Source organism: Pogona vitticeps, chromosome 2 (genome assembly GCF_051106095.1).
Source record: "Pogona vitticeps strain Pit_001003342236 chromosome 2, PviZW2.1, whole genome shotgun sequence".
Classification (NCBI taxonomy): Eukaryota; Metazoa; Chordata; class Lepidosauria; order Squamata; family Agamidae; genus Pogona; species Pogona vitticeps.
Window position 1 is genome coordinate 130,309,041 of NC_135784.1, and position 16,138 is coordinate 130,325,178.

Consider the following 16,138-nt stretch of genomic DNA (forward strand, 5'->3'; position numbering starts at 1 on the left):
GCTTTTGTTCAAAGAGCAAATGCAACTCTGGGCACATGAGCAAGAGGATGATTTCCAACCTTTGAGGAGCACCTGAACTGTTCAAGAGGCATGGCTAGGCCTCAAGTGCAAAGCTGGTTATTCAGGTAAAGTCAAAAAGTGGCCGAGGAAGAAAGGATTTGTTTAAAGAGCCAGTTCAGGTTCAAATTCACTGAGCCTCTTGCACTTTACAAGAGGACAGAAGCCTCAGGACTTCACCTTTCATTTTGATTTGTCTTGTAAGAATCAGCAAACTGGGAAGCCTGATCAGAGGAAGATGAGATTTCAATTTGCATTTATTGATTTCTCCATCACATCTGACCTCATAACAAGAAAAACAAGGTCATCATTGCATCCTTGATTTATTACAACTGACCTGCAGGCAGAAAAAAAAAATAGAACTATTACATTAACACTTTGATTCCATGTAGAATACTTTAAATAGAAGGAAAAGAAGTCAAATTGTGAGAGGATAAAATAGTTGGAAGCTCTTAGAAGCCATTATGTTGTTAAAACTCCATTTTACTTACAGACGATAAGGCAATATCCCTGCACATCAGCTTCTCAATAAACCTTTATACATTTTTTCTATGGTACAGGAAGAAAAAAAATTAACCAGAGCTCACAATGTACAGTTCTTACACTATTTTCACAGCTTCTGAACACTATACATCTTTATAAACATACACTGTAATATAAATGCTGAACCTCCCTAATAGTATATTATAACAATCTATTATTAATATGCTAGATTTGTCCATGTCTCCCTCTCTCTCTGACAGTCGTATACTGAGCCTGACTGGGAAGCTAGCTTTTCTTCCTGACTGAAACACATTCTGCTTACATGCATGACAGCTGAATGGGAAACAAGGAAAGGACTACAAAAACTGTCGAATTTTTAACAGAGACAAGGAGGAATGCCCAGGAGTTTAGCATGTCCAGGTTGGAAGGCTCCACCTGTGAGCACTAGAAAATGAAATTGCTTTATTGAAATTCATCTAGCTTCCCATTCCAGTGCATTATCCAAGCTGTGTTTTTGCAAATACAATGGGTCCCTCCCCCCTCCCCAACCAGCTGGCAATAGCTATTAATTTAACAGTAATGCAGCCTTGCTACCACATATACCTGACCTCCTTCTGAATTCCAAATAGGATTGGACCTTAAAAATACCACTTCCACCCAGTTTTTAACTTAAAAGCGAATGGCTTATGTCCTATTGCAGACCTCCGCATGCCCTTATCATCAGTAGCAAATCATCACTGAGTAGAGACTTCCTTTGGCAATTTTGGGGTGCACGTGACTTTCTTGCATCAAGTACAAGTCACGTACACTCTCAAATTATTATTAATCTGGGTGACTTGTCACTGATGATGGCAGGATTTCAGCCAATGTCTCACTGGATGCAGATGGGGTGCCTTTAATGATAGTAACTAAAGGGTTCTTTCTCATCTGACAATAAAATCTAGCACTCCTTTTTTTCTCTCAAGTATTTTTAAAGATTTAAAATTTCAATTCTCTCATTTATAAATGTTGTTAGAAAAACCTTCATTAAAAACTAAACACCATTTGTAGAAAATCTCAGAAGACAGAAGAAAGAAAATATGCTTAGTATCCTTTTTTATTTTTATTTTTTGCAGTGGCTTTGGGAGTCCAACTATCCAGCTGAAGAGGATGAAGGAAGCTTATTTGATCTCATCCTGGATATCAGACAAGAAGCACAAATCCATGTCAAACCTGCTCTTTGGGAAGAGTCTAGCCTATGCATTTGGGCATCATGGGCAGGTGGATGGAGATGAATTACAACTATTCACTGATTAATAGTGTGTAATACAGCTCTTCACAATTTCAAATCCTTCAAATGTAAAGGTTTAGCCAGCTAATGAGCATGATACAGTTAGAAATCAGGGGTCATAAGCCAGTTAAATTCAGTTGAGTGTTTAATAATTTTTCAGGTCAAAGTCTTATCTCACCAGATAACAATTTACAGGACACCTAGTTCTATCAAAGAATGGCTTGCTTGGAAAATGAAATAATACAGTATTCTCCACCTCTCATGATTTTAACTAGTAGGCATCTTTCAATGCATTTTTGGTAAAGTCATTTTACATGATCACTTTCTCCCCATCCCCAAAACATGAAGTTCTGCTGAGCCACACTGTCCTCAAAACATTCACTGTGACAGAAAAGCAACAGAATTTCAAATCAGTTATCTATTGCACTTTGTGAAGAAAATATATATATATTTATATATATTTATATATTATCCCCTGTTTGCCTCTGCTGGCTCCAGAAGGTAAAAGTAGCTCATTTGGCTGCACAAGTTCTTTTTTCCCCAGGCAGAGTGTCTTTATGTCCAGAATCAGACAAACCAATGCCTAACTTCCTTTCTTTTAAATTTTCTGTAACAATTGGAAGAGTTTGAGATAATAAAATCATTCCAGTAGCTGCTGAGAAGTCTCTGAATCTAGAAATTCAGCTTAGGCGCTATTCAATCATGGTCAACAAATAAAATGTTACTTATTTCCACATTTCATGAATATGTCCACAAAAAGAGCAAAATGACGTCTCTCTTTGACCAACACTAACACTGTGTGATCAGGTATTAATGGTTGCACTTTATAAGTGACAATAATATACAGACAGAATGGAAGAAAAACACCAACATTATTGCACATGGTGTCTGGGCGAGCGTTAAAACACGGCAATATGGGGTGAAGATTCTGTACATCTTGTTTTCTCTCAGCACTTGCACTAGAGTTTTGATGTAGCAGCAGTATCAGTCAACGTACATTGGCGAGCTTGGCGTTGCTGGCATTTGATCCAGGATTTTGCAAACATAGCACGCAACATCCACTGTTCGTTCCTCATACATTAGGATGAATGGATGTTTCTGGAGAAGAGACAGGAATGAAAATATGCTCATTTTTGGAAAAGGATGCTTTCATGAATCCCATCAATGGGAAAGAAGGGAGCATTAAAGTGCAATAAAAAAATCAAAATCAAAATGACTACTATCTCAAGTCCCTATTGCTGTGAGGAATCCAGATCCAGCACAGACACAGTTGGGTATAACAGTTACTATACTTGTCTGGTTGGGTTCCCTCTTTTATTTTAAACATCTAGGAGCAAGAGAGGGCAGCACATATGCAAGTGACAATATAGGTATAAAGCAGGGGATTCAGGGGGCTTCCTTGAAATCAAGGAATGTACCCAAAACTACTGGTTCTATTGCACCACTGGAGCTTAATCCAGTTCTCAGCAAATATTTATGTTAGTAGTAACAAGGACATTGGAAACACATTAAATGGACAGGTTATCTACTCTTGCTTATGCATCTACTCGTGGAACTTTTGCTCCCACTACAATTGCTACTGCTATATACACTGTAAATAGCAAATGTTGATAAATAACACACCAATCTAATTCTGGGGTATTAAAATGTATGCACAGGATTAGAACCCAGCTTCATGGGACTATCCATAATCTGTATTTTGGGGAGTGTATGATTCCATCTTACAGAAACCAGATTTCAACTTTAAGAGGTTTGAATATCTTCCCTTTATAAAAATATGATACCTCAAAATTCACATTCAAAATACAAGATACATACAGGAATCAATCTGGGTAGAGACACTTTATAACAATTGCCCTTACACCTTGCAGAATTAGAGAAGCGGGATGAAGTGCACCAATTCCAGAATCCAAACAAATACTAATTAAATATGCCATGAAGTTCTATTCTGAACTACAACGTGACTTTCAATTATCTTGGTTTGGAACCTGGCAGTTTTGCAGTACAGAATAAATGTAAATTCTTATGTTCTACGTAAAGTCCACAGTGAGATAGAATCCTCAACCTACCTACCTGTTTGTGCTCTACAGGTAGAACGTGACTCACAATCTTAACAAGCAGCAGGAGTGCTGTTGCAGAACAAATCTAACTGTAGCCTAATGCACACCTTTGAAGTAACTGGGCAAGAACACTCTCCTAAGGCTCTTAGCCAGATCTAGCTTCATGCTCTCATACATTTCCTGCCCCATGTATTTCTTCATACTCACCAGAAGTTCCTTATACTTTGGCCTTTTGGACTCATCCTTCGTAAGGCTAAAAAGATCAGAAAGGAATTAAAGAAGAAAAACTAGTAATTAAAAACCAGAGAGAATTATATATTGGACAACACAGGTTAAGAGCATTGTCAAAGCGTAGTAATGTTAAGTTATGATTATACTGTTATCTATTTGTATAGATACTAACTGCCACAAAGACTCTCTGCCCTCTCTTCTTTATGATTTATTCAATAGACTGTTCTTAGTGGGTATACATGAAAATACTCAGCATCATTAGTAACTATAACCCATGGGTAGTCCTTTCACCTCACCATTGTGTTGTCTGTTTATAAATTCTCACCACTGGGATTACAGACTTTCCTACATCTTTCACAAGAAAAGTCCTTTCTTCCATCTTTCAACAGGCCAGTGTAGAATTACATTCTAACTATAAAATATTGGTCTAAATCCTAGAGCAGACTCATAGAACCAAGGGAATTTAACAAAAATATCGACTTGCCATTGAGCAACTGAGTCAAGGAGTCCACTCTGGTTGGACTTGGGTCAAGACTCTAAAAAATAATTCTTACACCAATGCTTCTTGTCAGGATAGCAATTAATCGTAAATACAGGCATTCACATGGGAAGGCCAAGAAGAAATCCCACTGACCACTTTCCCCTTCTAAGAAGGGAAATGCATTTCTCAGTTCAAGCCATCAAGCTCCATCTTGCATATCAACACTTGCAAGCAATTAGCTCTAGAGCACAAATACATTTTAAAATGAAGAGCCACTTGTTAACTCCACTAGCAAAATTAACGTTATAACAAATCAGCATGGCAGCAAATCCATACCAAGATTGTGTTTGCATAAGCAAGCATTGAATAAGTAAAGATGCTGTCTTGCATCCTCACTCCAAGAAAGAACTAGAAAGCCACAGCTAATTCCCATTACAGTGAAACTGGTAAACTATTATTAGGGGCTTCACAATTTCAAAACAAGCCAAAACACAAAATCATGGCTGAAAGTTGTATTCTGTATCTTGTCCACCTTGGAAACTGTTAATCAAAGTTCTTCCTCTGAATGTAACAGGCCGTTACAGTATACTACAATCTCCTGACTTCCTTCAAAGGAACAGCATACTGTATTTACAACTTGGCTTCTCAAGCCAAGATCTGAATATTCAAAAACAATCCACAGTACTGAACCATGATTGAAGAGGATAGGCTGAGAAGTTTCTACACAAGGATACAAACAGTTACTGCTTTAATCAGTCCTGTAAAGTCCTGGCCAGTATGTTTCTTTTCCTCAAAATGCTCCTCTTCTACTTTGTCCTATTCTCATAAGATGCTCTGAGGCTATTTTTATTTTGAAGATATCTTGAAATGCTCCAATTCCTGGAATTATCGCTGATGTACAGTTTATTTCCGTGTATAAGACAACGCTTTTGTCTAAAATCTTTAGACTAAAAATCAAGTGTTGTCTTATACACAGAAGTAAGCCAAGGAGAGAACTGCACAAATGCAAAACTGTCCATACCTTGACTCTGCAAACAGACTTCCTCCAATCACTGAGGCTTAGCTTCCTACAGTCTAGAGACTTGGCTTCCTCCAATCATGAACCTTATGTAAATGACATCAGCTGATTCTGAACAAACCAACTGGAACAAACCTCGTTGGAGGTGGAGGATATAGGCAGTGCTCAGATGCAACCGAGACTGGTAATGTCCAAGTGTTCTGACCACAGAGACTGAATAAAATGATATGCTCAAAACTAAATGTGATGCATAATATGACAGTACTGGTATGTAAATGTTACCTAGTTACTAAATAAAAATGTATTCTGTTTTATGTTTAAAATATTGATTTCTTAATTTGGGGTTAGAAAAGTGGAGGGGTGTCTTATACATGGGTGCATCTTAATATGCGAAAAAATACTGCAGATCCAATATTCTAAGTGCTTGTTTGTTGCTCCTGAGCCCCTTCTGTTGTACTAACTGCAATGAGATCAAGTGACTCAAATCTATCTCTATTTTTGTCCATACTACACTGCAGTAATTCTGGCCAACAAAATGCATTTACTAGTCTGCAAGTCAACAAAAGTCCCAGAAGCAGGCACTAGGGTGATGGGTGCTCTACTCGATGCAGCCAGCACTGCACTATTCCACTGAGTACGTAGCAAAGAAACAATGCCAAAACAGGGAAGCCTCATTCATTGGAGCATTTGAACATGTATGGCTTAAGGCATCAATTACTAAAGGTCGCTCTTATTAAAGACAATTGTTCAGGAGAGGCCTCTCCAACTCCATTTCACTTACTGCTAGTGGTCAAATGTGAGGCATCAGTAAAGTAGTTTTATATAGGTAGAAATCCTGTTGCTTAGCATGGTAAGTCACACCGCAGTAGGCCCACTGAATCATGGGATTTGGTGAGTCAACTCCTCCATAAGTTCCATTGACTCAAATGGGCCTACACTAGGTGCTAGAGTATTATGCTAAATTCAGTTAGAGAAGGCCCACTGAAATTGCTAGAACTTATGGAAGAGTTGATTCACCAAATCCCCTGATTCAATGGGCCTACTCCGGTGTGACTTACCATGCTAAGCAACAGGACTTCAGCAACTGAACTAAGACCTAGGGTGGCATGCTTCCAAATCTTTGTCAGAGCCAATATCACATAAGCAGCACAAGCTAGAAGGTCTTTCAATAATGATACCTTCCAAAATAGGTTTTCCTGGTGCTGTCCTTGTGACAAATTCAACATAAGCTAGAAGACATTTCAGGGCTTTTATATGATTTACATGGTTCAAGCTTTCCAGTTTTAAAGCTCTGTATTCCTGTTCTGTTTCATGTTGGTTTTATGGCTTTAGATTCTGTTTTGTATCTAATCGTTTTCATGGTTCTTGTACAGAGAACTTCATGTTATGAGGTGGCATGCAAACCTCATAGAAACAAAATAACTAAGTATTAAGTTAAGGTCTGCAAGTCTTTCAAGACACTTAGGTTTCCACACATATTTTCCCTGACATTGGCAGGCTATTCCAGGAGTGAATATGCAATAAACAATCGCACTGAGCCTTTGAGGAGTGGAAAGTCCTACCAGTGTCATTCAAGTGGACTTAAGCCACTTGAACTAGCACTGCCATTGCATAAGCCGAGGGTGTATTTTCTTCACGGAGACATCTGCCTACACAATGGTAACACTTGTGTGAGTAGTATAATTCTATGTTATTTATCTTAGCAAAACCACCCACTTGATGGAAGTTCAGTATTTCACATTGTCTCCAGCATCATGGGAACATTCTGTTGTTGCTGCCACATGCAATATAAGCAGCAGTAAGCCCTATTTTGAACCAGCTACTTGGCAGCAATGCCCAGAGTAGACTAGGCTGAGACATACTCACCACAAGTTGACAAAGTTGATAAAACTTTGGGAGAACTCCCGTTCCTCTGAGTTGCTCAGCTGTGGTGGGTCTCCCTTGACTACTTGTGTCAGCTGATCGAATACACTATTCCATTTAGGATAGGGGAACCGCCCTGTGGCCAGCTCATACTATACCAAGGAGAGAGCAACAATATGACCTAAATTAGTCAAGGCAGAGTACACAAACAGGTAGCCTGGGAATAAACAGTGTGTTCAAACTTTACAGCATCTTTAGATAGTCACTGAAAACATGACTTCTACTCTTGAACATATGCTGAAGACACATATCTTAGATAACACTTCGGTATTTTATGTTCTGGGTTATCATGTCCATGAGTTGCTCAGCATATGTGTCTGCAGGTATGTTGTTGCTTTTTGATCAGGCTGTTGATACTTAGCTTGACTGTTGTTTCTGCGCTGGTTTTTAAATGCTAACCATCCTTCAGCACATATTTAACACGCAAAATATAAAAATAATCACATATTCCTGAAGCAGAAGGCATTGCAATTCTGTTCAAGAATTGACTCCATTTCTACTGCATAAAACACACAGTTGCAATAGCAGACATAAAGGATACAGTTCTGAGCATATTGAACTGATGGGAGATTCTGCATAACAGAAGTCTGTCACTCAGAAGAGTAGTAAAACAGTGACTTATTTACCTTTCTGTGACCCATTCTTTCACACGTTTGCATATCATGATTTAGACAGAAACAGACACAGTTCCTAGTTTCAATGTATGTTCTTCTTCCTCTACTAACCAGCAATAATTATTAGGTTATTTCCATTTATCTGTGTAGCAAACAGCAACTTAATGTGTGTGGGTCACTCCTGTTCTTCCTGTTCTCCCCTCTGATTAGTGGGTCCATACCTACCATAAACTATGAACTGTATGCACCCAGCATGATTGGGCAAATGCAGGGGTACTTGTGTTCCCCCCAAAAAAACTCACTAGGGATGATGCCAGAACCACTCTGTAATACACAAATACTGTCTTTCTCACACATTTTCAATTAAAGGGAGAAAAAAGTGCCCAGCAATGAAAAGAGAAATGTTAGTTTAGATTGTTGCATCTGCTATCTTTCTTTCTATACCACCCATCTGGCAGCCAGGGCCATGCTGGGCGATTTACAACAGTAACAAAACCATAAAATAACAAAATAACATCAGTTAAAGAGCAAATTAAAATATCGTAAATAAGGTGAATAAATAAATCTTGAATAAATAAATCTTCATTTCCCCAGGATCAAACTAGGCCCTGATGAGATGGCCAGTAGATCTTCTGCTGAATATTTACTTGTATGGAACTCCAATTCTGGAAGTCATCACAGTGATCTGATGAGATGCCAGTTGTTTCCCTCCCTGGTCACATGCAACCTGCCCTGTGACAGATCAATGCTATAGTGCTTCTGTGGTTGGGGATCTGCCCAAGTGTAAATATTAATCAAGATACAGTATTGGCCAATACAATTTTTTGAGGGGGAGGGGAGGTCTACAAGCACTCTGGAGGATGGGGTTGCTGAAACACTATGTTTCAGCAACCCCATGTTAAACTGCTTCTACAAGTAGACCAAATCGAAGACTGCTGGGCCTTATCTTATGCCTGCAGGAAGAGCAAAGGCCGTATTTCCTCATTTAGTGTGAACAGGGCTAAGCAGATCAGAAAGTGACGGCCTGGCATACAGCTCTGTCATGACAATGCATTCATCCACAAGAATAATGTCCATCTAGCTTTTACACTTTTCAAACCCTAAAGCCACCCATAAGCAGATTTAGGGTTTATCTCCAGTGCCATGCAATGCCTGAGATGCTTCTTACTTACCAATGTAATCCCTAAGCTCCAAACATCAGAGCGGACATCATATCCTTGCCTGGATGCACTAGGGTCTATCCTTTCCGGCTGAAATTAGACAACAACAAACTGTTATATACAAAAAAGATGGGAACACTCAAGCAGCAGGATGTGGATTTATTGATACATCCTGTCCCTTTTCCAATTTTTGGCCTACTGCACAGCAGTACTGTACATATCTTAGTTGAAATAAATCAAAATTTTACAGTCATATAACTCATGTTATGGGGTCTGCATGCAAACAACTAGCCAAATGTTAAGTGTCCTTTTCACCAGTAGAGATGCTAGGTTATTGAAGTGTAAATATGATTTGCGTTCTGCAACAATGGCTAGTCAGCATGAGCTGGACATGCTGCAATATAGACTGACAGCTCTCACACCAAGCTAATTCAATAAATATATTTGATTTATGAAACAGATTGTGGTAATTATCAACTGATTGCTTCCCCACTGTCTTGCTTCTGTCCTGATCCCAAAACAAAGAGAATGTGAAAGTACAGAGAAAATACCACACTGTTGTTATGCAAGCCTTATTCTTCATCCCAACCATTAATTCCCTTAGCACTTCTTTTTTTTTTTCCTAGCTTGCACAACAGGTGTTGTCGGGTTCCTCCCAGTCATATATTTACAGAGGCCTGTAGGCATGGGGTTGGTGTGCTGACAAATCACCGCTGCAGTTCCAAACTGTTCTTGTGTTGGATCTTCTCTAACTCTTTGCCCCACGCAAGCACTTCTCCAAAGCATGGACTGCAATTCACAGGCAAGTGCAGGCAGGTCTTAGCTCAACTAAAAATGATGGTGCTTCTTCTCCACATTTCTCATAATCAGAAAAGTGGGCCCATTTGCCCTTATACACAACTCTTTGGCTAATGTAGTCACAATCGTAGATTCCGGTGAGGAAAGATACTCAACTCCCAAGTCTCACTATTGACACACGCTGCCCCCAGGGCCAAAGCACCCGAGACAGATACTGGCCTCTCTGGTGAAGCCAAAAAGAAAGAGAAAGGAACCAAACATAATGTTGGGAGGCTCCTTCACACACACACTGCAAAATCTTTTAAGCCCATCAGCCCCTCTTCCAGTATGTCTTGTGTGTAAATGTAGGTCAATGTTGAGAGAATGAAAGCAACATTTCTCACTTAGACAAAGGACGCATGTCCTGCCCATCTGGAAGAGACAGTTTTGGCACCAGTACAGGACACTCACCTATTGGAAAAGCCTTTCAATATAGGCCTTAAAAAGATAATGGTGAATCTACTAAAACATTAAAATCAAGAAAGATGTTTGAAGAAATGAAAACATGAAAAAAGAAGGAAAAAAAATCAGTAGCCAAGATGTACAAGCTCTGCGAGGGGTGGGGAGGAAGAAAGATTAGCTTCAACTCAGTAAGAGCCAATACCCATGTTATGTCTCTGGTGGCTGAAACAGAACTGACCTGGAGCCTGCACAGTACAGGAACAGGGTCGGGTTCCTCCCAGAACTCTTAAGCTATGGGAGGATCCTCAAGCATGTCTTGAGCATGCACAGAATACAAATGTGTTATGCACAGGGATCACAACAAGACTGGCCATGAAACTCAGTGGGTGACCTTGGGCTACTTACTATCTCCTAGCCTAAGCTATCACACAGTGCTCTTGTGAGGACAAAATGGGGTGAGGGGCCATGCACATTGCCTTGAGCACCACAGCAGGAAAGCGATGAACAACTGTAGCTAGTAAATAACTAACAAACAATTGAGTCACACAGCCATCATTTCAAGGAAGCACTACATCCTTACTTAGAGCCACATTCTATTTTATGAATTATTATAAGAATCAATATCACAGAAATTACGACTTTTTTGTTCTTCACTGGTGCTGTCTGTTTTTATGTTTTCCTACTGGTGGTGCTTAAGTTCTTCTTATTTTGATTTTATGATTGTGATTACTGTTTCATTTGGCACAGCCAGGAATTTGAAACAACCTGAATGTGCCTCCCAGAAAGAGGCGGCAGCCAAGATCACCGTCCTAGAGTGTGGGCCGCTGATGGAACAACGGGCCCTGCTACCTCTGTGGCACTGGGCCAAGATGCTCAGTCCCTGAGCACCGGCGGAAGGGGTGACTGGTTAAAAAAAAAACCCTGGGAAGATTACTTTACATTGCAATTGATTTGACAGAACATCATCATCATCACTACTGCTTGTTTCTTTCTTTCTTTCTTTCTTTTAAGTAGGAAACTATCTTCAAAATACCCCAAACTAAAAGGTAAGGGGGAAATGTATTAAATAAATAAATACAACATGTATGTACCCAAAGGAGGCCAGTCTATTAAGAAGACTGGGAGACCCACTTCAGGCAGTGAAATGTTAGGCAAAGCAAGCTGTGATGTTTCCTCTGCTGCTACTACCCATGATGCCCAGACAACCAAGTGCCCCAGGCAGGCCCCCCCTGGGCCGACCCGGTGTGCTGCCAGCAGAGCTGTTCTCCAAGAGTACCCGGCCCATAACCTGGGGCTTTAGGAACACCTCGGGGTCAGGTGTTCAGAGCCTTGCCATGTCTGCGCCTGTGGAGAGCAAGTGCCAGTTCGTCTGTGCAGGTGCTGCTGCCTTCCATATAGAGGCAAGCAAGTGGGAAAGGTGTGGCGAAAAAGCAGAGGTTACAAGGATGATAGCAGCAATGAGCAGTGACAGTATTCTGCTCGTGCCTCAAGTGGCTGGACAGCTTGGGCCACTACTGGATTTAATTATTTGGAAGCGAGTCAATAAGAATGAATCCCTTTACCTTAAATAATCCCTGCCTTCTCTGCGAAGCCTGTCAACAGATCGTTTTGTTCTGCCCTTAACATTACCCAGTGCCAAGCTGGCTAGGAGTCCTGTTACTGAATACTTTGCTTCACTCAGCCCCACGTTCTCACCTCACTCATCATGGGTAAGTTTTCAAACCACACTTACTGCCATGTAGGGCCGGCACCCAGCATCTCTGGTTTTGGCAATGGAGTCTACGAGTTGTCCACTGATGCCAAAATCACAGAGTTTAATATTTCCATTTCTGTCCAGAAGAATATTGGAAGGTTTAATATCTGCAAAGGATACGGACACAAACAGACACAAACGTAAGAATTTATGCTTCAGGCAAAATACTTCAATTTCAAACAAATGAAAGGTACATGACAAAAAATGCACAAAAATCAGGACTGAAGACGATGTCCACAGCTAAGCCTTCTTTCTCAATTAATAATTTTTAAATAAGCTGTGCTTATGTTTTATGTCACTTACTGTATATCTGAAGAACACTTCTAAAATAACTGGCAAACTACACATTACACAAATTTGGTGACTCCTCAGCCCAACATTATTATTTTAGACTTAAGAACAGGTTGGTGTGTGTGTGTGTGTGAGAGGTGCAGTGCTGAAAAAAAGCAGCTCTACTTTTTCATTTTGCAAAACAGCATCATATCTGAATTGGCCCTGTAGCCCTGAGAAAGAACTGATTTGTAAGAGCTGTGGAAATAAAATTCATTAGCAAAAGGAAATTTTAATATCACTGTCAGAAGGCTAGCTTTACAGAACTTAAAGGAGCTGAGGGATGAAGCACATTATCATCCTGGGAGGGGCAACACATGGCCCTTCCACATGAGGTGGACCATTCCATCCCACAAGCTAAACCGGCTAGAGCTGCCACGGGCAAGCCCCTTTGCATCACCCAGATGTTCCTCCTAGTCTTCTGCTCGATTTCCTTGGCATAAAAGCTGTATTTTAAAAATGATGACTTTGTCCACAACCACTGCTAGATATGAGGAAAGCTGACACAAATTTAGGCTTCGGGTTTGGGTTGGGTGGGGTATCGGTTGAGAAAATAAGAGGAAACGAATCTTCATTGAACTTCCATCCCCGTAAACCATTCCCTGCACTGTTTCTGGAGGCCTGTCAATTACGTGCAGACAATTTTTCAGGTTGAAGGATGGGAAAAGGGAATACTTCCAGTCAACCTCACAAATAAAGCTACAATACAAAATGTTCTATGGTTTAAAAGAGAAATTATCTTTACAGAAAATACAAATCCAGACAAACCTACCTCTGTGAATAATTTTCAAGTTTTCTTTTAAGTGGTTTAGTGCTTTCACAGTCTAGGAGAGAAGCAGAGGTTTTTACGGAGTAAGATATATACCGTGTTTCCCCAAAAATAAAACAGGGTCTTATATTAATTTTTGCTCCAAAAACATATCAGGGCTTATTTTCAGGGGAGGTTTTTTTTCATTTACAACTATCTACATTTATTCAAATAGAGTTATGTCGCCCAGAGTAGACTTGTGTCTAGATGGGCGGGGTATAAATGAATGAATGAATGAATGAATGAATGAATGAATGAATGAATGAATGAATGAATGAACGTCATCTTCTGGTTGTTGCACAATGGTGGAATGTGGGGTTTCACTTAACTAGGGCTTATTTTTGGGGTTGGGCTTATATTACGAGCATCCTGAACAATCATACTAGGGCTTATTTTCAGGTTAGGTCTTATTTTGGGGGAAACAGGGTAGTATACATCCCATTATTACACAACTCAAAATCAATTAATGTTAACTAAGATGCATCTCAGAAAGCTTATAAGGCATACAATGAAAATGCTCCTTAACATTTAACAGTACTAAAATGTTACAGGCAGTTAACACAAACACAATGCAACAGAAATGTTATTTAGGGGAATGTGGAATTTTGATTTGGAATTTTAAAAATTCAGAATTTCTAGATATCCAGAACTCAGTTTTAATCAATATTAATACTATATAGTCAATTAGTTCCCCCTTTAAAAAACACATACACACAAGGAAAACATTTTTAAAGGATTTCCCTGTGTCTTCAACATCTTCCCAGTGATTTTGCCAAACCATCCAACAGCCAGCAGTGCCCAGGTATTAGGAAATGACTGTAACAGGCATACTGATTGAACCCTGAACAGTGGGAATGTCAGCAGGAAAAGCCAGCAGCACGGAGGAGGCAAAGGACAGGTCGCGCTGGGGGTGGGCGGGCAAATGCCCTGGGCAGCAGTAGCAGGTAGATTGGAGCAGCAGACAGCCAGTGGTGGGTGGGGATTGTCCCAACAGCATGGGGCACAGCATGCTGAGTGAGTTGAGTGAGTGAGCACAATATTGGAGTAGCAATTGGAAGAATGAAAGAGGCAGAGGGAGAGGCATCAGACTGAGGCATGGCATACCAAGCACTGTGAGCAGAGTGGACCAGTCTCTCTTACTTAAAGGGGGTCTTCAGGGAAGCCCAGTAACCTTGAGGAAAGTAAGATTTTCTGGACAGCAAGCTTGGAGGTGTGAGCAGTGTGGACTGGCAATGAGAAAGCACCCTCTCACTGGTCACACACCGACTAGGGGACAAGACAGCATCCCCACTGCCACTTTGGCTAGACTCCTCCTCAGACCAGTAAGACAAGCTGTTAAATTTGGAGGTTCAAGAGGGTTCCTAGAACCCTCCTTCTTCCACAAGAAGGCAAACCTGTCGCGGAAGAGGTCTTTGAGCCTACTGGCCAGGGCCACAACTTCCAACTGGAAAATAATGCTGCTCTCTCTCGCTCTCTCTCTGGAATCCCCCATCCACTGAGACTGTCCCCTCATTTATGCCTTCCACCATGCCAACCAAGCCCTAGAACATTGGGATCACCTGCCTATGGATGGCTGTCTCCCCACTGCAGACCTGTGGTGCAGTCTCAACGCTTATAGACTTTACTGCTGCAGACAGATATCGTTTACAGGTTTTGCTCTCACCCCAGCACCACTCTCTTGGGAAACTCATGGCAATCTCAATCAAGAGAGACTGAGTTCTCTGCCTTGGTGACAGAGTATCTTTAAGCTTCATTTCTCAAGAAATCACTACAGTGGGGTCTCGACTTACGAACTTAATCCGTATTGGAAGGCAGTTCTCAGGTCGAAAAGTTCTTAAGTCGAATCTGCATTTCCCATAGGAATGGATTGAAAACCATTTAATCCGTATCTGCTCTTTTTGTCCATAGAAACTAATGGGAAGCTGCTATTCTGCCTTCTGCCACTAGAGGGGGATATTTTTTTCTTTTTTCCTTTTAACCTAAGATGACTTAGCTTTTAAAAAAAGGAAAAAAATGAGTTCGTAACTTGAATCTAAGTTCGTAAGTTGAGTCCATATATTCCTATGAGAGCGGTTTGTAAGTCGAAACGTTCGTATGTCGAGCCGTTCGTAAGTCGAGACCCCACTGTACAGGGTGCCTGAGAGGTTTCACTTTCCTCTAGGAAGCAAAAATTCAGTCTTTTGCTTTCTCATATACAGGAGTCCCAATATAAGGAATTATTACTACAGATGTTTGGAACTATCAAATTTGGATTCAGGTATATTCAGAAATATCTAAATACAGCAGTATTCAGTGAATTCTGAATATTTCCTAATCCAAATGCACATCCCTAGTTTCTGCCTCTTGAGAGACAAATTAGAAAGAGACAGCCAAGTGGGTGTTAGCCCACTATGTGCATCTGAAGAATGAGAAAGATCTGTTTTTTAAAATATCTGTCCAACTACTGTAACGTAGCCTAAAGAGACTCAGAGGATATATCTGACTTGCAATTCTATTTAACATCCACAGGAAACCACCGAGAAAAATCTTCTGGAGTTGGGGTGTCTCTGTCCTAAGTGCAGCCACACTGACACACCCAACTCTTCTCTCTGTCCTTGACATCTAACTTCCAAAAAAACTGCTTTGGTTTCAGATGTTGATGTCAGAAATGGACTGTGTAAAGGCAAACAAACTGAAACTTAATCCAGACAAGACAGAAGTGCTCAGAATCA

The 16,138-nt window shown here is 40.4% G+C and overlaps 1 protein-coding gene across 14 annotated transcripts in view; it reads right to left on the bottom strand.

Moving 5' to 3' along the window:
• Positions 1 to 296: 296 nt before the first annotated feature.
• Positions 297 to 16,138, bottom strand: part of MAP2K4 (mitogen-activated protein kinase kinase 4) — a 74,884-nt gene continuing 59,042 nt past the window's right edge. For all 14 annotated transcript variants that reach the window (XM_078385944.1, XM_072990428.2, XM_072990429.2 and 11 more), the window contains 6 exons: positions 13,392 to 13,443; positions 12,269 to 12,396; positions 9,310 to 9,387; positions 7,467 to 7,615; positions 4,078 to 4,123; positions 297 to 2,908 (listed from right to left, as the gene is read on the bottom strand). In XM_078385944.1, coding sequence (XP_078242070.1) covers positions 2,795 to 2,908; positions 4,078 to 4,123; positions 7,467 to 7,615; positions 9,310 to 9,387; positions 12,269 to 12,396; positions 13,392 to 13,443 — 567 coding nt within the window. In that variant the 3' untranslated portion in view covers positions 297 to 2,794. The remainder of the gene's footprint in view (positions 2,909 to 4,077; positions 4,124 to 7,466; positions 7,616 to 9,309; positions 9,388 to 12,268; positions 12,397 to 13,391; positions 13,444 to 16,138) is intronic.